The sequence below is a fragment of the Sciurus carolinensis genome, chromosome 9 (assembly GCF_902686445.1).
Source record: "Sciurus carolinensis chromosome 9, mSciCar1.2, whole genome shotgun sequence".
In the NCBI taxonomy this organism is placed as follows: domain Eukaryota; kingdom Metazoa; phylum Chordata; class Mammalia; order Rodentia; family Sciuridae; genus Sciurus; species Sciurus carolinensis.
In genome coordinates, this window is record NC_062221.1 from 130,899,511 (window position 1) to 130,922,246 (window position 22,736).

Consider the following 22,736-nt stretch of genomic DNA (forward strand, 5'->3'; position numbering starts at 1 on the left):
GAAAGAGGTAGAGGACAAAATATTTTGAGCTTGGTAATAATGAAATTCAGGGGATGAGTTGAGGCGACATGTTAATTAGTTTAATCACTCCACATTGTGTTCAAGCATCCTAGTCCCACTTTGTATCTCAGAAATTCATAAACTATAATTTATCAATACATAATAAAAATACATACGTTTTTTAAAAAGAAATTCAGGGCATGAGAGAATAAGTGAAGATTCTGGATATTAAACAACCAGACTCGACATACAAACTAGTTCACTTATAACAAAATGGAAATATTATTTCTAAGAAAATAGGGATGGGCTATGAAAACAAAAATTGTGTCACAATACCCTCAAGGTTAAAAAAATGACTCTAGGATTACATAAGCATGCCCTGATTTTCTTCAGTAATTCTTCAGAAAAGCATTGAAACTATCAATCACAGCGGGCTGTCCTTTCATTTTCGGTCAGAGAAATAAGGAAAAATAATCAATAGTACTCAGTTGCTAGACTGGAGCTGTAGGCAGAGCACGCACAAGGCCCTGGGTTTATTCCCCAGCATCAAAAAATAATAATTTCTACTTCAAGTAGCTTATACTTCAATTTCTAATTTTTCCTATCTTAACAAATGATACAGTGAAGAAATTGGTATGAATAGCACAAGCTTAATTGGAGTATCTTCTAACAAAATGTAAGATGGGCACAATAGTACACGCCTGTAATCCCAGCAGCTCAGGAGGCTGAGGCAGGAGGATCACAAGTTCAAAGCCAGCCTGGACAACTTAGCAAGATCTTGTTTCAAAATAAAAACATTTTGAAGGCTGTGGGGCGCTGGGGATGTGGCTCAGTGGTAGAGCACTTCCTCAGCATGGCAAGGCGCTGGGTTCAATCCTCAGTACAGAAAATGAAATGAATAAAATGTTTAGAGAATAAAATTAGCCTTAGATGTTTCTCCTCCAGGGCTTAAATGAGTTGTCACTTGACCTTAAAATATGTAAAAGTAGCCCCAAACTTCCACAAACTTTAATCAAAATCAACATGAGTGGTGACAGGATAGTGGCATGGAAGAACTGGGATAAACTCATACAACTGGCAGAAATTCATATGAAGGAATTCAACCTATAAAAGAGCAACGAAAACAAATACTCTTGAGTTCATACGGCCGGACACCTTCTTCTATCAGTGAAAAATATAGAGAACACGAGTTCAATGCATCTATGCTGAACACTGGGGTTCTTGCTCAAGTGGCCAAGGTATGTGGTTTGATATTGACCTTTCAGTTTTCAAAACTCATTAAAGTAATGCATGTCAATGTCTTAGAGAAAAAAATTATGTAATGGTGAAATCCAGCCTGTTTTTTTTTTTCCCCCATCAGTGAAAACACAAAAGACATTCAGACTCAATAGCCACTGAACCTGTGTAACAGTGACACTTTTATTAAGGGAATCACATGAGTTTTTAAATGATTACCAAGGATTCTATGAACTCACAGTCTCTGTGAGGTGGATACTAACATTATCTCTCTTCTTCTTCAATGAGAAAATAAACACAGGAAATTAAATGACTTGCTCACAATTAAAATCAAATTCATGTCAGAGTCAGGAGCAGAAAGACCACCACCACCATTTTGAGTCGGTCTTCAGGGATGCCCTTCATAAACCTTCACACCAGCATCTTACAGTCTGGGCATTGTTTCTCCTTATTTTATAAGGATGGACTCCTTTGTTGATCAGTATACTTGAACAACCGAAAAGCGAACAGCAAACCAAATTTTATGATCCATTTTCTCCAACACACAATATTACAGTGTGTGAGCAGTCATGTGCACTGCAACAGGAGGAAAGGCTGGGAACAAGTCGTCAGTCTTATGATTCCCTGGAAGCAAGACAAAGCTCACTGCCATTTTAGGAAACAAGAAAGAAGTAAGATGGCGTCCAGAAAAAAGGCACAGCATTCCGCAACTGCTTCATTCGCTGCCCACAGCAAGTCCTTTCAGAGAGGAGTGGAGTTATGCAAAATAAGGCTTGCATTAGAAGTTGCATATACCACATTGTACCATTCTGTTTACAGCAAAAGGCTCCATAAAACCCCTCTGGGGAAAAGTGCAACATAAAATCTTTATAACAAAGGAAAGCAACAGTGGCAAAAAAAAAGGTCCATAGGAACACAGTGCAAATACAGCATTTCAAACTCAGTAAAAGAAGTATAGGATCAGAGTGTGAACTTTCAGTTGAAAATGAATTTCGCAGCAACTGTTCACCCAAAGTTTGAGAGAGAGTCAGAACAAAAAGAGACTTGCAGTCTGTCACTAAATGGATGAAATGCCTAAGTTTTCACTAGGTCATAATAATCCCCTTTGGGAAGAAGTGCTTTATATTTAAACTAGTTATTGTATTTTTAAAAAAATATATGGTTCATGCTTCTAAGCTGCAGCTGTCTCAAGCTTGCTTGCTATGAAACCACGTTCATGTCAGATAAGGATGGGCTGTCAAAAGATAACCCAGTAGATCACTTAAGCTGCTTTTATGGGAAGAGCACTGCTGAGCTGCCTTACAGCCTTTACATTAATCATACAAACTGAGTTTATATGATTATATCTTTCCCAGATAAAATCATATTGGAGGAATTCTTTTTAAAAGAAAAGTCCTTCAAACTAGTCCTTGGGCATTTAAAAAATCTTCATATAAAAGTCCACTTCTTTAATATATAGGAACAAACATTTTCCCTTAAAAAATTTCATTTGTAAGCCAAAATAAATTACAACTTGCAGAAATACCTTTTTTAATGGCTCAATGCTTACTCCAACGTATACAGAGCTGTATTTTTTGCACATCTTTAGAAATTGGAGACACTGAGACAGAGTATTTACCTCTAAACATGATGACACAACCCTGGCTCAGGGAACAGATCAAGCTTTAAATCTCAGGAATAAAAAACTGATACTCATCATCCAATCTATACAGTCTTACATTATGTACATATTAACAGTCTAGTCAATGAAAAAAAAAAAGGACAGGAATTTCAGAAAACTATTTCAAAACTCAGGCGTAAAAATGTAAAGAAACTAAACATTTAATGTACAATCTATTCCTTTTGGCAATGTGTAAATTATACCAAGAGATAAAAACCTATCTACAAATAGAATATAACAAAAGGAAAATGTGATTTAAGAAGTGATCTCAGGTCCAGAGCTCTTCAGTTCTTCCAAATTTGTAGATCAGAGTACTAGAAAAATACAAATATAAATCATGAGAAAGAAACAAATGAACAAGTAACACAGAATTTGTTTTCTAAACATTGATCTTCACTGATTCCTTTGTATCCATTTTAAAAACTCAATGAAAGCTCATGGTAGTGGTATCTGAATTCACTTATTTTGTAAGGCAGTTTAACAATGATGGCTGAGTTTAAGTACTCCTTCTTAAAGCTTATCCTGGCTTTAAACTAAATTGCCCAGGCTGGCCCAGAATTTGTAATCCTCCTGTCTCCACCTCCTGAGTTGCTGGGATTACAGGCATGCACCATCACACCTGGCAAGAAATACTTGTAATGTTATTTTTACACCTGCTTTAATTTGTCTTAAGAACTCAATCAGAAAGTTCAAGTCCCACCAGGTTTTGGATATAACATGCATAAAACATATAACATGTATTAAATCTAATTTCTTTTTCTTGTTTTTAATAAAGGTAAACAATACATGGTTGTTGTTGTTTTAATAAAAACAATTGTCTGGGTTCAAATCCCTGCTTGCATTTACTAGCTGGGTATCCTTAAGTAAGCTTTGAGCCTTATTCCCTCATCTATAAAATGGTACTAACACCTGATATACATATATTGAAACATTAAATGAGAATTAAAAAGGTAACTTACATATAAAGTATCCGGTTGAAGTCTTGGCACATGGCAGAACTCCTAATTAAAAGGCCTATGTGGGTTCTTATGTAATAGAGGGATTTTTATTGTTTAAAGAAGTCCTATCCTTTTAAACTAATCCAAGGGATTCATGTATGTTCCATGTACATGCTGCTTTCATAGAAGAAATGGCATTTCTGTGTTACAGAAGTAGTTAAGAGGGCTGGGGTTGTGACTCAGTATTAGAGAGCTTGCCTAGCATGTGTGAGTCACTGGGTTCGATTCTCAGCACCACATAAAAATAAATTAATAAAATAAAGGTATTGTGTCCATCTATAACTAAAAGATTTTTAAAAAAAATAAAGTAGTAGTTAATAAATTAAGCAACTTACCTAAAAAATATAAGAGCATTTTGAAAAAACACAGCTAGTCCTGGATAAACATCAGTATCTGCACATGCAAAGTAAAATGGATTAGAAGATTACAAAGACAAATGGCAGTAAGAAAGTCAGTGCCATTCATAACGATGCGCTCTGCATATTAGAACATACTATTATTCATCCACTCTGAGACATCTATAATGAAATTGAAATAAGAAAACACCCATTTCATTCTCCCAAAGGCAGCTCTTAGCAGATTTTCTTTTTGTCTAAAGTAACTGCTATGGTTCTAACTATATCAAAAGTGTTTAGAGCTGGTGCCTTTAGTCCCAGCTACTTGAGAGGTTGAGACCGGAGGATGGCTTCAGCCCAGAAGTTTGAGACCAGCATGGGCAACATAGCAAGACCCTGTCTCAAAAACAAAACAAACACACACATAAACCAGTGCTAAGGAAGCAGGATTTTTTGTTTTTTTGGTAGGATTAGAGGGTACGGAAGTTAAAACTAGGAGCATTTTACCACTGAGCTATATCATTAGTCCTTTGTATTTTTTATTTTGATACAGGGTCTTGCCAAGTTGCTAAAGCTGGCCTCCAATTTGCCATCTCTTCAGCCTCCTGAATGGCTAGGGTATAAGTATGTGCCACCACACCTGGCCAGCTTGTCCTTCTGCTTCCTTTGACCAATACAGAAATATAAAATGGGGTTAGGAATGTAGCTCAGTGGTACAGCACTTGCCTAGAAATATAAAATGTTAGAAAGATACAAATTAATCTCTGATTATTTTATAGTCTGCTAATATATTTTCTTTCATTAATTCAGGAGTTATATTACAAATATGACCTATATCATATTTTTTCACTGACTATCCTGGAGGAAATGGTTACTATTTTCATAGGAAGAGAAAAAAATTAGAAATTACTTAAATGTTTCTGGATAATTAACTTTTGTTAAACTATACAAGGTTGATTTAAAAATACTGGATATATTATAAACCCAGGATATATAGGATTTTTATAATATCCTATATGAAATAGGCAGGAATGTACTTCTTGTAATGGAAGATATCTTTACTTTGCTCCTGTGTTCAACCTACAATGCTTGCTCCTCCTGCTGCTAGAAGAAGCTCTCTGAACCTGTATGGTTCTGGGTGCTGCCCAATTCATGATTCATTCTTTGCTCAAATAAACTGTAATTTATATAATCTATAATTCATCCATTTAAAGTGTACAATTCAGTATTTTTCGTATATTCACAGAGTTGTTGATAAAAATATTTTAGAATATTTTTATCACTTCAGTAAGAAGCCCCATGCCCAGTAAAAATACTGGATATATTATAAACCCAGGATGAAGAAACTGATTTAAGTTTTGAGCATCAAGCAAAAAAAAAAAAAAAAAAAAAAGGCAATTAGTTGAGAGTTCCAAGTTTGAGCCCAATTCTTGGGATTGCATCCTAATTCTATTGTGGACTAATACTCATATGACCTTAGGCAAATTACTTAATCTCAATATATCTTGGTTTATGCATACATAAAATGGGCATTATGGGTATCTACCTCATAAAATCAAAATTAAAAGAGTAGCTATGTATATACTGCTTAGGTACATAGTTCCTTAAATGGTACAGGATGAATATACCTTATCCCAAATACTCAGGAACAGATGCATTTCACATTTCATATTTTTTCAGATTTTGGAATATTTGCATATACATAATGAAGTAAGATGGGAGTACTACCAAAGTCTAAACAGAAATTCAGTTATGTTTCATTTACACCTTATACAATAGCCTGAAGGTGATTTTACACAATATTTTCAGTGCACCTATGTTTTGACCATAACTCATCACATGTGGTCCTCTGAAATTTTCTACTTGTGACATCATATCAGCAATTAAAGTTTGGATTTTGGAGCATTTTGGATATCAGATTTTCCTATTTGTGATGCTCAGCCTCTATATAAATTATAGCTACTATCATGAATATTAACAGTTCAAGAAAATTTGTACAGTAAAAGATTGGAAACATGTTAGAATGTCTTCTGAAATAAAAGTATATTTACTTTTATAAATAGAAGATTATATATATTAAGCACAAATGGTATGCTGTTACTCCATGTACAAACAGAAACAACATGTATCCCATTTATTCACAATAAAAATAAAAAATAAAAATAAATAAATATATTGAGCAATGCTGTTGAAATAAGACAACATCCAAAATTAAGAAATTTCTCAAAATGCACTAGTTCTTAAAGATTAAGATAGAACCAATGAGTATACAACCTTTATAAATAACACTTCCCTACATACCTTACAGAAATGACAACTTATTTCCATTTTCACTATAGAAACTGGAAATTTTCATGTTCTGCTTGAAGTAACTGTTAAAATAAGCAGGTCATCAAACTACAAAAAGGTACCAAAAAACCTACCTCAGTATATAAACAAATGAAACCTAATTTAGGAATGTATTTCTTGTAATGGAAGATATCTTTACTTTGCTCCTGTGTTCAGCCTACAATGCTTGCTCCTCCTGCTGCTAGATGAAGCTCTCTGAACCTGTATGGTTCTGGGTGCTGCCCAATTCATGATTCATTCTTTGCTCAAATAAACTAGACAACGGTCTAAAGTTTCGTCTTTTTTTTTTTTTTTTTTTGGTGGAGGGAGGGTACCAGGGATTGAATTCAGGGGCACTGAACCCCACTCCCAGGCCTACTTTGTATTTTATTTAGAGGCAGGGTCTCACTGAGTTGCTTAGCACCTGGCCATTGCTGAAGCTGGTTTTGAACTTTCCATACTCCTGTCTCAGTCTCAGGAGCTGCTGGGATTATAGATGCATGCCAGCTCACCCAGTTAGTTTTTCTTTTAACCTAACTATACAAACCTTTCAAGGAAATCAGTGATAGCAGCTCACCCTTTTTGAGTCAGAGATAAATAGGCTTAAAGTATATTTTCCTATATGAAATAGGCAGGTACACTTGTGGTTACTAGGGCTGGGAGGGCGGGTAATGGGGAATAACAGCAGTGGGCATGGGGCTTCTTACTGAAGTGATAAAAATGTTCTAAAATGGGAGGACAACTCTGTGAATATACGAAAAACACTGAATTGTACACTTTAAATGGATGAATTATAGATTATATAAGTTACATTTCAATGAAGCTCTTTTTGAAAAGTACTTTCCTTCTGATGGTCTTTATCCTAAAACCATGTGGCTCTCTTAGTGCACGCTTTTTAGATGCTAGGGATTGAACCCAGGGCATCCACCCATAAGCTATACCCCCAGCACTCTATCAATAATTTTTCTGGGGGGATACTGGGGGGTTAAACCCAGGAGCACTTAAGCACTGAAACACATACCCAGCTCTTTTTATTTATTTATTTTTTTAATATTTCTTTTTAGAAGTTGATGGGTCTTTATTTTATTCATTTATTTATATGTGGTGCTAAGAATTAAACCCAGTGCCTCACACATGCTAGGAAAGCACTCCACCACTGAGCCACAACCCCAGCCCCTTCATTTTTTATTTTGAGACAGGATCGCACTAAATTGCCAAGGCTGGCTTTGAACTTACAATCCTCTGACCTCAGCTTTCCAAGTCACTGGGATTATAGGTATGCACCACCATGCTCAGCTCTATTAATATTTTTAATTAACTAAAATAACACATTTTAGATATATTTGGTGAGTAACGTTACTTAAACATTAGTAAACCATAGTCCTCTTGACCTCTCACTTAAAACTTATATCAAATGAAAGACAAAGATCTTAGACTGATCAATCAATGAGACTTAAGAAATACTATCAAAAGTATTTAAAGATCAGCTGTGGATCAGTATAAAGAGAGATGACCGTTAAGGGAAGCACAAAGAGATTCCAGAGGAGAGAGGTCAGAATAATGTTCTCTGAAACCAACTCCTATCTTTGGGAAGAAAACCAGTGAAACAGCCTCTTCCAATGCTTCTAGAGACTGCTGAGACCAGGTTTTGCTTTTTACCTCCAACCTGGATAAAAAGCTATGGCACCTGGCATAGCCAGAAAATTCAGAATGGTGATATAAAGGCACATTCCCTGCATTAACTGTTTCTGCAGGAAGGGTATACATGTCTTTGGTCCTGCCCTTATTAAACTTCTCTTTATAGTAATAATTTTAAAAGTACAGGTTGAAGTTGGAAAGTGTCAGTAGAAAATATTGGGGTCCATAGACCTTATCTGAAATCCTGAGGGCAAGATAGGCATTAGAATTCAGAATTTTTCGGATTTAAGAACAAAAACATAAAACATATATGTTACATAGCACTTCAAGCTGGGTCCAGACCAACATCTAAAAATCACATATATTTGAATTTATTTATTTTTGTAGTGGAGATTAAAACCAGGGTGCTTTACCACTGAGCTACATCCCCAGTTCTTATTTTTTATTTTGAAAAAGGATCTTGCTAAATTGCTAAGGTTGGCCTCAAACTTGTGATCTTCCCACCTTGTCTCCAGTGTTGTTGGGATTACAGGTGTGTGTCACCATACCCAGCTTCAAACTCATTCTTGCAATAAAACATTTAAATACTTGAATTCAATGGGCTAAAGACCATAATGTGCTGCCTGTCAGTTTAGGTCAGGTTTTGCTGTCAAACTGTTTATGAAAAACTTAATTTTGAACATTTTGAGGATTTCAGAATTGTGTAGATGGGGACCCACTACAGATCTACACTGGTTTCTCACTTTTATCAAGTCAACCCCCAATAAATGGCCTCTAGTGGAAGAGACTGGCTGTCCAAGGTAAGGAAGGGAAACAAAACTCTAGAGATGGCTGGGAGGTCAGGCTTCATTAATGGCTGGAATTTCCTAACTGAAATCATCCTGTTGCACAGTGAAGGTTTTATTCATGGCTAACAACTCTTCATGCAGAGGAACAGTTTCCAGCTAACTCAATAGTTACACTAAAGTTTACTCCGGGTGAACTTCACGAACTAAGTCAAATATGGAAGATATCTAAATTTGTCCTACAAAATAAAGAAGGAGTACATACTTACTTTGGGTAACATATGCACCAAAAAGAATCCACATGGAAGCAATAAGTGACCCAAACATCAACATGAAACCAATGAAGAGCCAAACTCGAGCACCTGTATAAATAAGAGGCTTTATGATTTTGTTCATTTTTGCAGTTCTATAATGTCTTAGGAATACAGAACACTAGAAACACTATCTAATGTATATTATGCACATATTTATATAAATCTGCTATAGTAGTTAACTGAAGATTAAAAATACACACACACCAAAAAAACAAAATGAAACAAAACAAAAAAACCTAAAAGGGATTAAGCCATACCTGGAAAGGAAAAAAGAAAGAAGAGTTACCTTTTTACTGGTTAGAGAAACTAGTATCTGAGAAAAGTAGGCAAACTGCCTTGGTAATTATTCAATTAAATCCTAACTGGAAAAGTATCCTGTATATTTATCAAAGTAATTGCTTTATAAGAAGCAGCATGTGTATACTGCAGACAGCCATCACCAGGCAGGACTGAGACTGCAAATGAACAAGGACCAACATGCTTCCTTTTAATCAATGATGAGCTTCTAAAAGTACACCATCCCTCAATACGGTATAAACAGCTGCTGGTCTTCAGGAGCATATTCAAGTTTTTTACAGTTGAGGCAGCCAACCTGTACCACATACTCTTGGAAAGTTCAAAGTCAGAAGTATCTATTAAACCCTGGATTGTGTGGAATTCTAGAATCTCAATAACAAAACCATCCGGACACTCAAGTGGACTCAGCACATTTTTAAGAAAGCAGGTCAATATTTGTGTCAGACTCTGTTTCACATGTATATTGACTGCCCATCACCCTGTAGAAAAGGAACAAAGTTCTATTGACATAAAAATAAACTCCTAGCCAATTTTCATAATTGAAAACTAAATTTGCCTCAATTGCAGATATTCTGTTACTAAGTAAATATAGATTCCATATGTTTTAGACACCACCTAGGCAAGAAACGCTGATCAAAACTCAGCATGATTAGAATGGCTGATATTTGAAAGAATAGGTCTTCAATTGATTTAAATTTTAAAATGCAAAGCGGATCTCCAGAAATACCTAATTCCTTCCTCTAAACTATATATAATCCCAGCTTTTATCTAACATGAATAAAAGGAACTATTTTTTTTAAATCTTGTAATTATTTTCCATCATGTCCTTTACATATGGCCATACATGTTAAACTTTCTAATACAATTAAACAAGAAAAAAATTCTCTTGAAAAATGAGTATGCTCTTCTCACTGACTTGGTTTTTAACTGGGCGGCACTGATGCTGCCAGCTCTGGAATGCTTTGGCTGTGAGCTCTGACCAGTGATTCTTCACTGTCCTTTGGGCCGTGAAGCTATCACAGGTGACATACACGGCACAAGTCAAGGCCAGGCTTTGCTAGCCTGTACCCTTCAGGTGGGCTGGCATTACAAGTGATAAATAAAAGTAATAAAATAATTCTCTTTGTACATGCTGAAGTCATAACTAATATCTTTGGTATATGACTTACAATGCTTGAAACGAAAACCAGGTAAGACTCTACCTTGTTAAATTTACTTGAAAACAGAGGAAGTTAAAGTCACATAATTTACAACAGATATTAAATAAACTATAGTAAGAATTAGGAAGATTTACAGACATTTAATCAAGTGGATGATTTTAATTAATTCAGACCCTTCTATGTCCCTGAACTATGTCCCACTAACTTAAAGACAAGCTACAGTAAACACATGTATTTGGTTTCTTCAGTCTTGGTTATATCTTATACAAAGATGAAACCAAGGAATAATAAATTAGCATCGTAATTGTCTACAGTTGAAACTATGATATACAATATAAATAAACTATTCAAAAGCCAAGAGAAAAAAAAAATAAAAATGAGTATGTGACCAAAAGTAATATACAGAAAGCAATCCCCATTAAAATACTAAAGACATCCTTCAGAACTAGAAAAAACAGTCCAAAAATTCATTTGGAAGAATAAAAGACCCAGAATAGCCAAAGAAATTTGAAGTCAAAAAAGCAATGCTAGAGGTATCACAAAACCTGACTTCAAACTATAATATACAACTATAGTAACAAAAACTGCATGATACTGGCATAAAAACAGACACACAGACCAATGGTACAGATAGAAGATGCAGACAAACCCACACATCTACAGTCATTTATCTGATCCTTGACAAAGGTGGCAAAAACATACATTGGATAAAAGATAGCCTTTTCAACACATGGTACTGGGAAAACTGGTTATCCATATGTAGAAGATTAAAACCAGATCCTTATCTCTCACCCTGCACAAAAATCAACTCAAAATGGATCAAAGACCTTGGAATGAGACCAGAAACTATTCAACTCCTCCTAGAAGAAAACATAGGGTCAACATTCCAGCTTTTAAGTACAATGATTTTTTTTAATAGAACCCCTAAAGCCCAGAAAATAATACCAAGAGTTAATAAATGGGATGGCATCAAACTAAAAAGCTTCTGTACAGAAAAGGAAACAATAATGTGAAGAGAGAACCCACAGAATGGGAGAAAATCTCGGAACTACTCTTCTGACAGAGGATTAATATCTAGAATATATAAGGAGCTCAAAGAACTTTACACCAAATTAAAAAATCAAATAACCCAATTAATAAAGGGACAAATTAAACAGATACTTTGCAAAAGAAATACAAATGGCTAAAAAAAATGAAAAAATGTTCAACATCATCAGTAATTAGGGAAATGCAAATCAAAACTACACTGAGATTTCATCTCACACCTGTCAGAATGGCACTCATCAAGAATACAAATAATAGGCGATACAAGATGGCGGCCTAGAGGGAGACTGCACCCCCAGTCGCTCCAGAACCCAGGAGGTAAAAAGGAGAGGCATTGAGAGACTCGGACTGAAATAGAGCCACGGGTGAGTCTGCCCACTGGGTAAAGCTCGGCCCGGGTGGCAGGCCCAGATAGAGGTGGCTTATTGGAGCCGGGCAGGGCAGCTAGAGTCTTCCCAAGGTAGCCTTCCACACTCCGGCAGTGGGCTCCTCCCACACGGCCAGCTGCACGGCGCAGGCCCACAGTGAGAGCATTTCTGCACAGAGCCAGTTCCAAACCGTGGAAGCAGTAGGGGGCTAGGGGCAGTTTTCTTCGGATGAGCTGCTTTATCAGATTCCTCCAAGACATCAGGCTACTGAAGGCTGGGAGGTGATACACTGGAAATCTACCGGGACACTATAAGGCAATAGCGGAAAACTGCAATATCTCAGGGTCCCACTGACAACTGACCAATATGAGAAAACAAGGGAAGAAAATGTCCCAAACAAACATAGATACTACATCAATAAAACCCTATGACAGCACAGCAGAAGAAATGTCAGAAAGGGAGTTCAGAATGTACGTAATTAAAACGATCAGGGAAGCTAATGAGGAGATGAAAGAGCAAATGCAGGCATTGAAGGAGGAGATGAAAGAGCAAATGCAGGCATTAAATGATCGCACCAATCAACAGTTAAAGACCAAATACGGGAAGCAAGAGATCATTTCAATAAAGAGTTAAAGATACTGAAAAAAAACCAAACTGAAATCCTTGAAATGAAGGAAACAATAAACCAAGTTAAAAACTCCATAGAAAGCATAACCAATAGGATAGAACACCTGGAAGACAGAACCTCAGACATTGAAGACAAATTATTTAATCTTGAAAGCAAAGTTGGCCAAACAGAAAAGATGGTAAGAAATCATGAACAGAATCTACAAGAATTATGGGATATCATGAAAAGGCCAAATTTAAGAATTATTGGGATTGAGGAAGGCTTAGAGAAACAAACCAAAGGAATGAACAATCTATTCAATGAAATAATAACAGAAAATTTCCCAAATCTGAAGAATGAAATGGAAAACCAAGTACAAGAGGCTTATAGAACTCCAAACATACAAAATTACAACAGACCCACACCAAGGCACATTATTATGAAAATACCTAACATACAAAATAAAGACAGAATTTTAAAGGCCGCGAGAGAAAAGAATCAAATTACATTCAGAGGGAAACCAATAAGAATATCAGCAGATTTTTCAATCCAGACCCTAAAAGCTAGAAGGGCCTGGAACAACATTACCAAGCCCTGAAAGAAAACGGATGCCAACCAAGAATCTTATACCCAGCAAAACTTACCTTCAAATTTGACGATGAAATAAGATCCTTCCATGATAAACAAAAGCTAAAGGAATTTACAAAAAGAAAGCCAGCATTACAGAACATTCTCAGCAAAATATTCCATGAGGAAGAGATGAAAAACAACGATGCAAATCAGCAACAGGAGGCGCTAGCCTAAAGGAATAGCCAAATAAAGGAGAAACCAAATCATGTCAAAAACAAATATGAGTCAATTGACTGGGAATACAAATCATATCACAATTATAACCCTGAATGTTAATGGCCTGAATTCATCAATCAAAAGACACAGACTGGCAGATTGGATTAAAAAGAAAAATCCAACAATATGCTGCCTGCAAGAGACTCATCTCATAGAAAGAGACACCCATAGACTAAAGGTGAAAGGATGGGGAAAAACATACCATGCACACGGACACAGCAAAAAAGCTGGAGTATCCATCCTCATCTCAGATAATGTGGACTTCAAGCCAAAACTAGTCAGAAGGGATAAAGAAGGACATTACATGCTGCTTAAGGGAAGCATAAATCAGCAAGACATAACAATCATAAATATCTATGCCCCGAACATTGGCTCATCCACGTACGTCAAACAAATCCTTCTCAATTCCAGAAATCAAATAGACCACAACACAATAATACTAGGCGATTTTAACACACCTCTCTCACCACTGGATAGATCGTCCAAACAAAAATTGAATAAAGAAACTATAGATCTCAACAACACAATCAGCAATTTAGACTTAACGGACATATAGAATATACCATCCAACAAAGAACAAATACACTTTCTTCTCAGCAGCACATGGATCCTTCTCTAAAATAGACCATATTTTATGCCACAAAGCTACTGTTAGCAAATACAAAAAGATAGAGATACTACCTTGTACTCTATCAGATCATAATGAATTGAAATTAGAAATAAATGACAGAATAAAAAACAGAAACTTCTCCAATACCTGGAGACTAAATAATACACTATTATATGATGAATGGATAACAGAAGACATCAGGAGGGAAATAAAAAAATTCTTAGAAGTAAACGAGAACAAAGACACATCATATCAAAATCTCTGGGACACTATGAAAGCAGTACTTAGAGGAAGATTTATTTCATGGGGTGCATTCAAAAAAAGAAGTAGAAATCAACAAATAAACGACTTAACACTACAGCTCAAAGCACTAGAAAAAGAAGAGCAGACCAATACCAAAAGTAGTAGAAGACAGGAAATAGTTAAAATCAGAGCCGAAATCAACGAAATCGAAACAAAAGAAACAATCGGAAAAATTAACAAAATAAATAGTTGGTTCTTTGAAAAAATAAATAAAATTGATAAACCCTTAGCCACACTAACAAAGAGAAAGAGGGAGAAAACTCAAATTACTAAAATTCGGAATGAACGAGGAAACATCACAACAGACACGAGTGAAATACAAAACATAATTAGAAGCTATTTCGAAAATCTATACTCCAACAAAACAGAAAACCTCGAAGACATCAACAAATTTCTAGAAACATATGAACTACCTAAACTGAATGAGGAGGACATACACAACTTAAATAAACCAATTTCAAGCAATGAAATAGAAGAGGTCATCAAAAGCCTACCAACAAAGAAAAGTCCAGGACCAGATGGGTTCTCAGCCGAGTTCTACAAAACCTTTAAAGAAGAGCTCATTACAATACTCCTCAAACCATTCCATGAAATAGAAGAGGAGGGAACCCTACCAAACTCGTTCTATGAAGCCAATATCACCCTGATACCTAAACCAGACAGAGACACATCGAGGAAAGAAAATTTCAGACCAATATCCTTAATGAACATCGATGCAAAAATTCTCAACAAAATTTTCGCAAATCGCATACAAATATATATTAAAAAGATAGTGCACCACGATCAAGTGGGTTTTATCCCAGGGATGCAAGGTTGGTTCAACATTCGGAAATCAATAAATGTCATTCACCATATCAACAGACTTAAAGTTAAGAATCACATGATTATTTCAATAGATGCAGAAAAAGCATTTGATAAAATACAGCATCCCTTCATGCTCAAAACACTAGAAAAAATTGGGGTAGTGGGAACATTCCTAAACATTATAAAGGCAATCTACGCTAAGCCCATGGCTAATATCATTCTAAATGGTGAAAAACTGAAAGCGTTCCCCCTAAAAACTGGAACAAGGCAGGGATGCCCTCTTTCACCGCTTCTATTCAACATCGTCCTTGAGACTCTAGCCAGAGCAATCAGACAAACCAAAGAAATTAAAGGGATACGAATAGGAAAAGAAGAACTCAAACTATCCCTGTTCGCTGATGACATGATTATATATATAGAGGAACCTGGAAATTCCACCAGAAAACTTTTAGAACTCATAAGTGAATTCAGTAAAGTAGCAGGTTACAAGACCAATGCTCATAAATCCAATGCATTTTTATACATAAGTGATGAATCTTCAGAAAGAGAAATTAGGAAAACTACCCCATTCACAATAGCATCGAAAAAAATAAAATACTTGGGAATCAATCTCACAAAAGAGGTGAAAGACCTCTACAATGAGAACTACAGAACACTAAAGAAAGAAATTAAAGAAAACCTTAGAAGATGGAAAGATCTCCCATGTTCCTGGATAGGCAGAATTAATATCGTCAAAATGGCTATACTACCTAAAGTGCTATACAGATTCAATGCAATTCCAATTAAAATCCCAATGATGTACCTTGCAGAAATAGAGCAAGCAATTATGAAATTCATCTGGAAGAATAAAAAAACCTAGAATAGCTAAAGCAATCCTCAGTAGCAAGAGCGAAGCAGGGGGTATTGCAATACCAGATCTTCAACTCTACTACAAAGCAATAGTAACAAAAACGGCATGGTATTGGTACCAAAATAGACAGGTAGATCAATGGTACAGAATAGAGGACATGGACACAAACCCAAATAAATACAATTTTCTCATACTAGACAAAGGTTCCAACAATATGCAATGGAGAAAAGATAGCCTCTTCAACAAATGGTGCTGGGAAAACTGGAAAACCATATGCAATAGAATGAAATTAAACCCCTATCTCTCACCCTACACAAAACTCAACTCAAAATGGATCAAGGACCTCGGAATCAGACCAGAGACCCTGCATCTTATAGAAGAAAAAGTAGGTCCAAATCTTCAACTTGTTGGCTTAGGATCAGACTTCCTTAACAGGACTCCCATAGCACAAGAAATAAAAGCAAGAATCAACAACTGGGATAGATTCAAACTTAAAAGCTTTCTCTCAGCAAAGGAAACTATCAACAATGTGAAGAGAGAGCCTACAGAGTGGGAGAATATCTTTGCCAACCATACCTCAGATAGAGCGCTAATTTCCAGAATCTATAAAGAACTCAAAAAACTCTACACGAAGAATACAAATAATCCAATCAACAAATGGGCTAAGGAAATGAACAGACACTTCACAGAAGAAGATGTACAAGTAATCAACAGATATATGAAAAAATGTTCAACATCCCTAGTAATAAGGGAAATGCAAATCAAAACTACCCTAAGATTTCATCTCACCCCAATTAGAATGGCGATTATCAAGAATACAAGCAACAATAGGTGTTGGCGAGGATGTGGTGAAAAAGGAACACTCATACATTGCTGGTGGGGTTGCAAATTAGTGCAGCCACTCTGGAAAGCCGTGTGGAGATTCCTCAGAAAGCTTGGAATGGAAACACCATTTGACCCAGCTATCCCACTCCTTGGCCTATACCCAAAGGACTTAAAATCAGCATACTACAGAGATACAGCCACATCAATGTTCATTGCTGCTCAATTCACCATAGCCAGATTGTGGAACCAACCTAGATGCCCTTCAGTTGATGAATGGATAAAGAAACTGTGGCATATTTATACAATGGAATATTACTCCGCAATGAAGAATGATAAAATTATGGCATTTGTAGGCAAATGGTCGAAATTGGAGAATATCATGCTAAGTGAGATAAGCCCATCTCAAAAAACTAAAGGACGAATGATCTCGCTGATAAGCGGATGAGGACATATAATGGGGGGTGGGAGGGGCTAGCATTAGGTTTAGGGTTAGGTTTAGAGTTAGGCTAAGGAGAGCGGTAAGAATGAAGGAAAGAAGGACTGTGTAGAGGGAAAAGAGGGGTGGGAGGGGTGGGGGGAGGGGAAAAATAAAATAAACATCATTACCCTATGTAAACGTAAAAAAAAATAAAAATAAATAAATAAATAAAAATAAAATACATGTAATTGGCAAAAAAAAAAAAAAAGAATACAAATAATAATAAATGCTGGAGAGGTTGTGGAGAAAAAGGAACACTTCTGGTGCAACTATAAAGCAGTTCAACCACTACGGAAATCAGTATGAAGGATCCTCAAAAAACTAAGCACAGAACCTCCATATGACCCAGCTACACCACTCCTCAGTATTTATCCTGAAGAATTAAAGTCATCTTACTATGGTGGTATGTGCATACCCATGTTTATAGCAGCACAATTCACAATAGCCAAAGTATGGAACCAGCCTAGGTGTCCATCAACGGGTGAGTGGATGAAGAAAATGTGGTATATATACACAATGGAATTCTATTCAGTCATAATGAAAAATGAAATTATATCACTTGCAAGAAAATGGAAAACTCAGAAGGTCAAGGGTCATATATTTTCTCATATGCAGAAACTAGAGAAAAAAGGAAAAGAAAGTGGTGGATAGACCACCTAAAAATTAAAAAGAGATTAGTAGAAGAAAGGGACCAAGGGGTAGGAAGCAAGGAGGGAGCAGGGAAGTGCTAAGGAGTAACACTGGACAAACTGTATTGTTATATTGTGTTCACATATGCATATATAACAACAAATCCCATCATTATATACAACTATAATGCACCAACAAAAAAAAAGTGAAAAAAATAAGTATGCTTTTGTTTAGCAAAAAATAAAACTATACGATTTTCCCTCTAATCTTTGGCTACCAGGAAGCTCAGAGTTAAGGTTAACAAACAATTAAGAGCATCTATCTTGACCCATATTTTAGGTACAAAAATGTTTCCACCTAGTTCCTATTCCTATTTATAGCTTTATTACTTAACATTTGTAATATATTTAGTATAATCCATTTATAGTATATTTATTTATTTTTATTTTTTTTTGCAGTGCTGGGGATTGAACCCAGGCCCCTGTGCTTGCAAGGCAAGCACTCTATCAACTGAGCTATATATCCCCAGCCTCTACAGTATATTTATTATTTTGATACTGTCCTACAAATTCTTCCAGGAATTAAATAGATTACAAATAAATGTAAGTACATGAAAGCTTGGTGTGGCAAAGCCTGATCTGAACTATAAGACCATTTACCCTTAATTTTTGAAGCATTAGACAAAATTTGTACTATAGGCACCATACATAAACATACATGTGAATTTTAACTCATAGAACAAAACATAACAATCACTGAGTGAGGGTAAAAAATATGGACTTGGGAACCAGGATAGACCCAAGGGCAAATACAAACTCCATATTTATTTTTCTATAGAAAAGAGATAATATTAACCATCCACGGCAACGTCTGTAATACATTCTTTAATAAAAAAAACAATCAAATAACTGGGTGCAATAGCACACACCTATAATCCCAGCAGCCTGAGAGGTTCAGGTTGGAGAACCAAAAGTTCAAGGCCAGACTGGGCAATTTAACGAGACCCTATCTCAAAATTGAAAAAGTTGGGGATATGGCTCAGTGAAAGAGGGCCCCTAGGTCTCAGTATCAAATACAAAAAAAAAACAAAAATGATCAAATAAATTATTGTATGCTCTTCACACATTTTCACTTGCTGATTAATACCTGCTACTTTCTTCATGGTCTCTTTTTTCTTTTCTTAGCACTACTAGGGAATGAACCCAGGATCTCACACATGCTAGGCTAGTGCTCTACCACTGGGCTAACCCCAGTCCTTTTATTTTATTTTGAGAAAGGGTCTCACCAGGTTGCCCAGGCTGGCCTCAAACTTGCAATCCTCTGCCTCAATCTCCCAATCTGGGATTATAGGCATGTACCACCACACCCAGCTTCTCTCCCTCATTCTTTTTTTTTTTTTCCCCCCCTGTGGTAACAATCTTTTTATTTAATGCACTCTTTTTTTTTTTATTGTAAACAAATGGGATACATGTTGTTTCTCTGTTTGTACATGGCGTAAAGGCATACCATTTGTGTAATCATAAATTTACATAGGGTAATGTTGTTTGATTCATTCTGTTATTTTTTTCCCTTCCCCCCCACCCCTCCCTCTCCCTCATTCTTGACATTACTGCTGAGGTTAGAGCACAGTAAAAAAGTGAGCATACGTGCACACACACATATATCTAAAAAGTGGGTACAGAAACACACAGACACAAACGTTAGTATTGTGAACTTTTACCCTTAGGCTTATCTGTCATTTGTTACTACATGCTCCCTTTCCCATTTTGGCTTAGATCTCATAGAAATAAGATTATAAAATCTGTATCACTTAAAGCATCATGTAGAAAGAAAGCTAAGATCTTCACAGCTCCTTTATTTGGTTTAAAACATCATGATGCTAACTAACTATATATTATATGAAATTATAGAAAAAGCAAAACTACAGTAATAGAAAGCAGATTAGTAGTGGCCAAGAAGTGGGGGTGGAGAGATTAACTACAAAGGAGCATGAGGACATTTATTGTATTGATTGTAGCATTATTATACAATCTGGAAACATTTGTTAAAATTCAGCAAAGTAATTCACTTTAAATTGGTGAATTTTATGGTTCATAAATTATATTCAATCAAGCTGACAAAAAGAAATAAAAGATACTATATGACACTCAGCCAAAGAGACCAAATGGCTTTATCCTGGATATAAGCACAACTCGGTGGTTGAAAGCAAGAGACAGAGAGGAGACAGAGTCAATGTTCAATCCTAGCTCCACCGCATCCATGCTCTGTGATTTTGGACAAGTTATTTATTAAGTTCTCTGTGCCTTAGTTCCTTCATCTAAAAATGAGGACAATAAGAGAACTTAATTCATAGGACTATTGTGACAATTAGTGAGTTAATGCTGTGAAGCACTCAGGAAGTCCCTGGTGCACACTGAGCCTCCTACAAGCATTTGTTATTATTCTTAATCATTCTTCAAAACTGCCTTTCCCACCTACTCAAAATTTCCAACTGTGACCAAAATCACCCTCCCTGCTCCTTGTAGGTTAGAAATCATTTCTCACCTGTGCCTTTTACACAGGGTACTGAAACTCCAATGAAAACAAACCCCTGGATACTAACACAACATGTTGTAACCTAAAAAAAGGAAAAATACTATTGGATGACAATTCAAAAGAATTCAAACTACCAAAAAATAATACTTTATTTATACACAAATAGCATGTTTCTTCTAAACAATTTTGTTGCAGTTCACAGCATGACTACTCACGTAATCAGAATTGGACATGAAAGCACTGTAGCCCTAACATGTTCATTACTATGCTGTTAGTGACCATGGCGAGCTATCTCCTAAGTAGGATCATTGGGCAACATTATGGAAAATATTAAACCTATCACTAGAGAACTGTAAGAGTAACCTGGAGTTCATGATCTTTTGATTTATAATAGTAACTTTTTATATATCACAGGCAATTTAGCAGGAAAAAACAGTAACTTTCTTTAGGATTTGAAGAACACTAAAACTATTTTAAAAGTTAATAAAAAATGTTCTATATCATCATTACCAGTTTTGAATAAGGACTCATAAACAGTTGGTTTTTTTCTACTGATAAGTTCCTGTTTTGCCAGCATCCATTAAATAGTCAAAGTGTTTTTACCTGTTCTTCCTAAACAGCCGCTTTCATAGCTGTCACCTCTCACCTGAGCATTGGACACAGCATTTATCCTAGAACACAAAATTATCTGGTTAGCTTTCATGCTATTAAAATTCTCCTAGGTGTTATATATCACTTAGAAGGAAAAAGATTCTTTCCTTACTTGAGTTAGTATTTAAATAACTAAACACAACTTTTAAAAAAATTTTTTCTATTTGTTCTAATTAGTTGTACATGACAGTAGAATACATTTATACATTTTGATAAATCATACATGGAGTGTAATTTCTCATTTTTCTGATTGTACATATTGTACATCTTTTAACAAAAATCCAAGTTGATAGAAATATCAGTCTTATTTTCTTCCCAAGGATACCCAAAAAACAAACTTTTTATAAGAGATTCTATCACTTGTCTCCAGAGATTATGGAAGAGCAATCAATTTTCTCATTTCTTTTTTACAGTTACATTCTATTTTACAGTACATAGGAATGCCTCAGTGTTAGTTATCCCATTTTAGGGTTCTCATTATAATCAAGAGTTAAGCGGGGTTGTGAGTATAGCTCAGTTGTACAGCGTATGCTTAGCACACACAGGGGCGGGGGTTCAATCCCTAACACCAAAAAAGAAAAAAAAAAAAGAAAAGAAATAGAGTTAAACAGTTTCACCTTGTGTTAAAAATTAAGTGATTTTCTGCAATCCATTTCTTAAACTCAGAAACTTAGGGCACACATAACAACAGGCCTACTTGATCTAGTTTCACTTTCTCTGTAAGAGTAAGGTGCATTAATAGTAACAGGAATAGTAGCCTTTTCTTAGCAGTTTGAATGAATATTAAACAGTTTTGTTTTCCATAATATAATCTCTTTCATTAAAACTTCTGAAAGAATAAGGAAAGTATATAATCTTACTTTATGTTTAATATATTTTTAAAAATTGTTAGAAGACATCATGAAACTCTTTTAAGAAGTGAAATAATCGATAAACCTGAAAGTGATTTAACAAAAAAGAAAAGCCACAGACCAATCTCATTTGAGGTCAATCCTGCCCTCAACCCAAATATGAGTATACACAGTCAAGGAGCACATTTTAGAAATGACCCTCCAAGGTAAAAGTTGAGTGGATAGATATTTAATATATTTCATTAAATACAAGATGTCATCGATTTTAATATGCACCTTTTAATACTGCCAAGAAAAATATTATCATTACTATTAAGATACTGAAAGATGAAAAAATATACCTTGGGAACTGACAAAATAGGATAATTCACCAGTTTAACAAATACAAGGAGAAAAATCACATGACAATCTTCATAGATGATGAAAAGATATCTGACTCAATTCAACACTCATTCTTGGTTAAAAAAAAAACTTAATAAAAGGGGAATATAAACTTATCATGTTAAAAAACACTGCTTCAATAAAATTTAAGTTATTCAAGAAAGTAGTAAACATTAAGGGGAAACTTTTTAAAAAAATCTTG

The 22,736-nt window shown here is 35.5% G+C and overlaps 1 protein-coding gene across 1 annotated transcript in view; it reads right to left on the reverse strand.

Moving 5' to 3' along the window:
* Positions 1-1,377: 1,377 nt before the first annotated feature.
* Tmem50b (transmembrane protein 50B) overlaps positions 1,378-22,736 on the reverse strand; it is a 22,295-nt gene continuing 936 nt past the window's right edge. Inside the window, exons 2-5 of the mRNA XM_047565536.1 lie at positions 21,255-21,322; positions 9,250-9,342; positions 4,230-4,287; positions 1,378-3,210 (exon numbers count right to left, since the gene is read on the reverse strand). Coding sequence (XP_047421492.1) covers positions 3,165-3,210; positions 4,230-4,287; positions 9,250-9,342; positions 21,255-21,322 — 265 coding nt within the window. The 3' untranslated portion in view covers positions 1,378-3,164. The remainder of the gene's footprint in view (positions 3,211-4,229; positions 4,288-9,249; positions 9,343-21,254; positions 21,323-22,736) is intronic.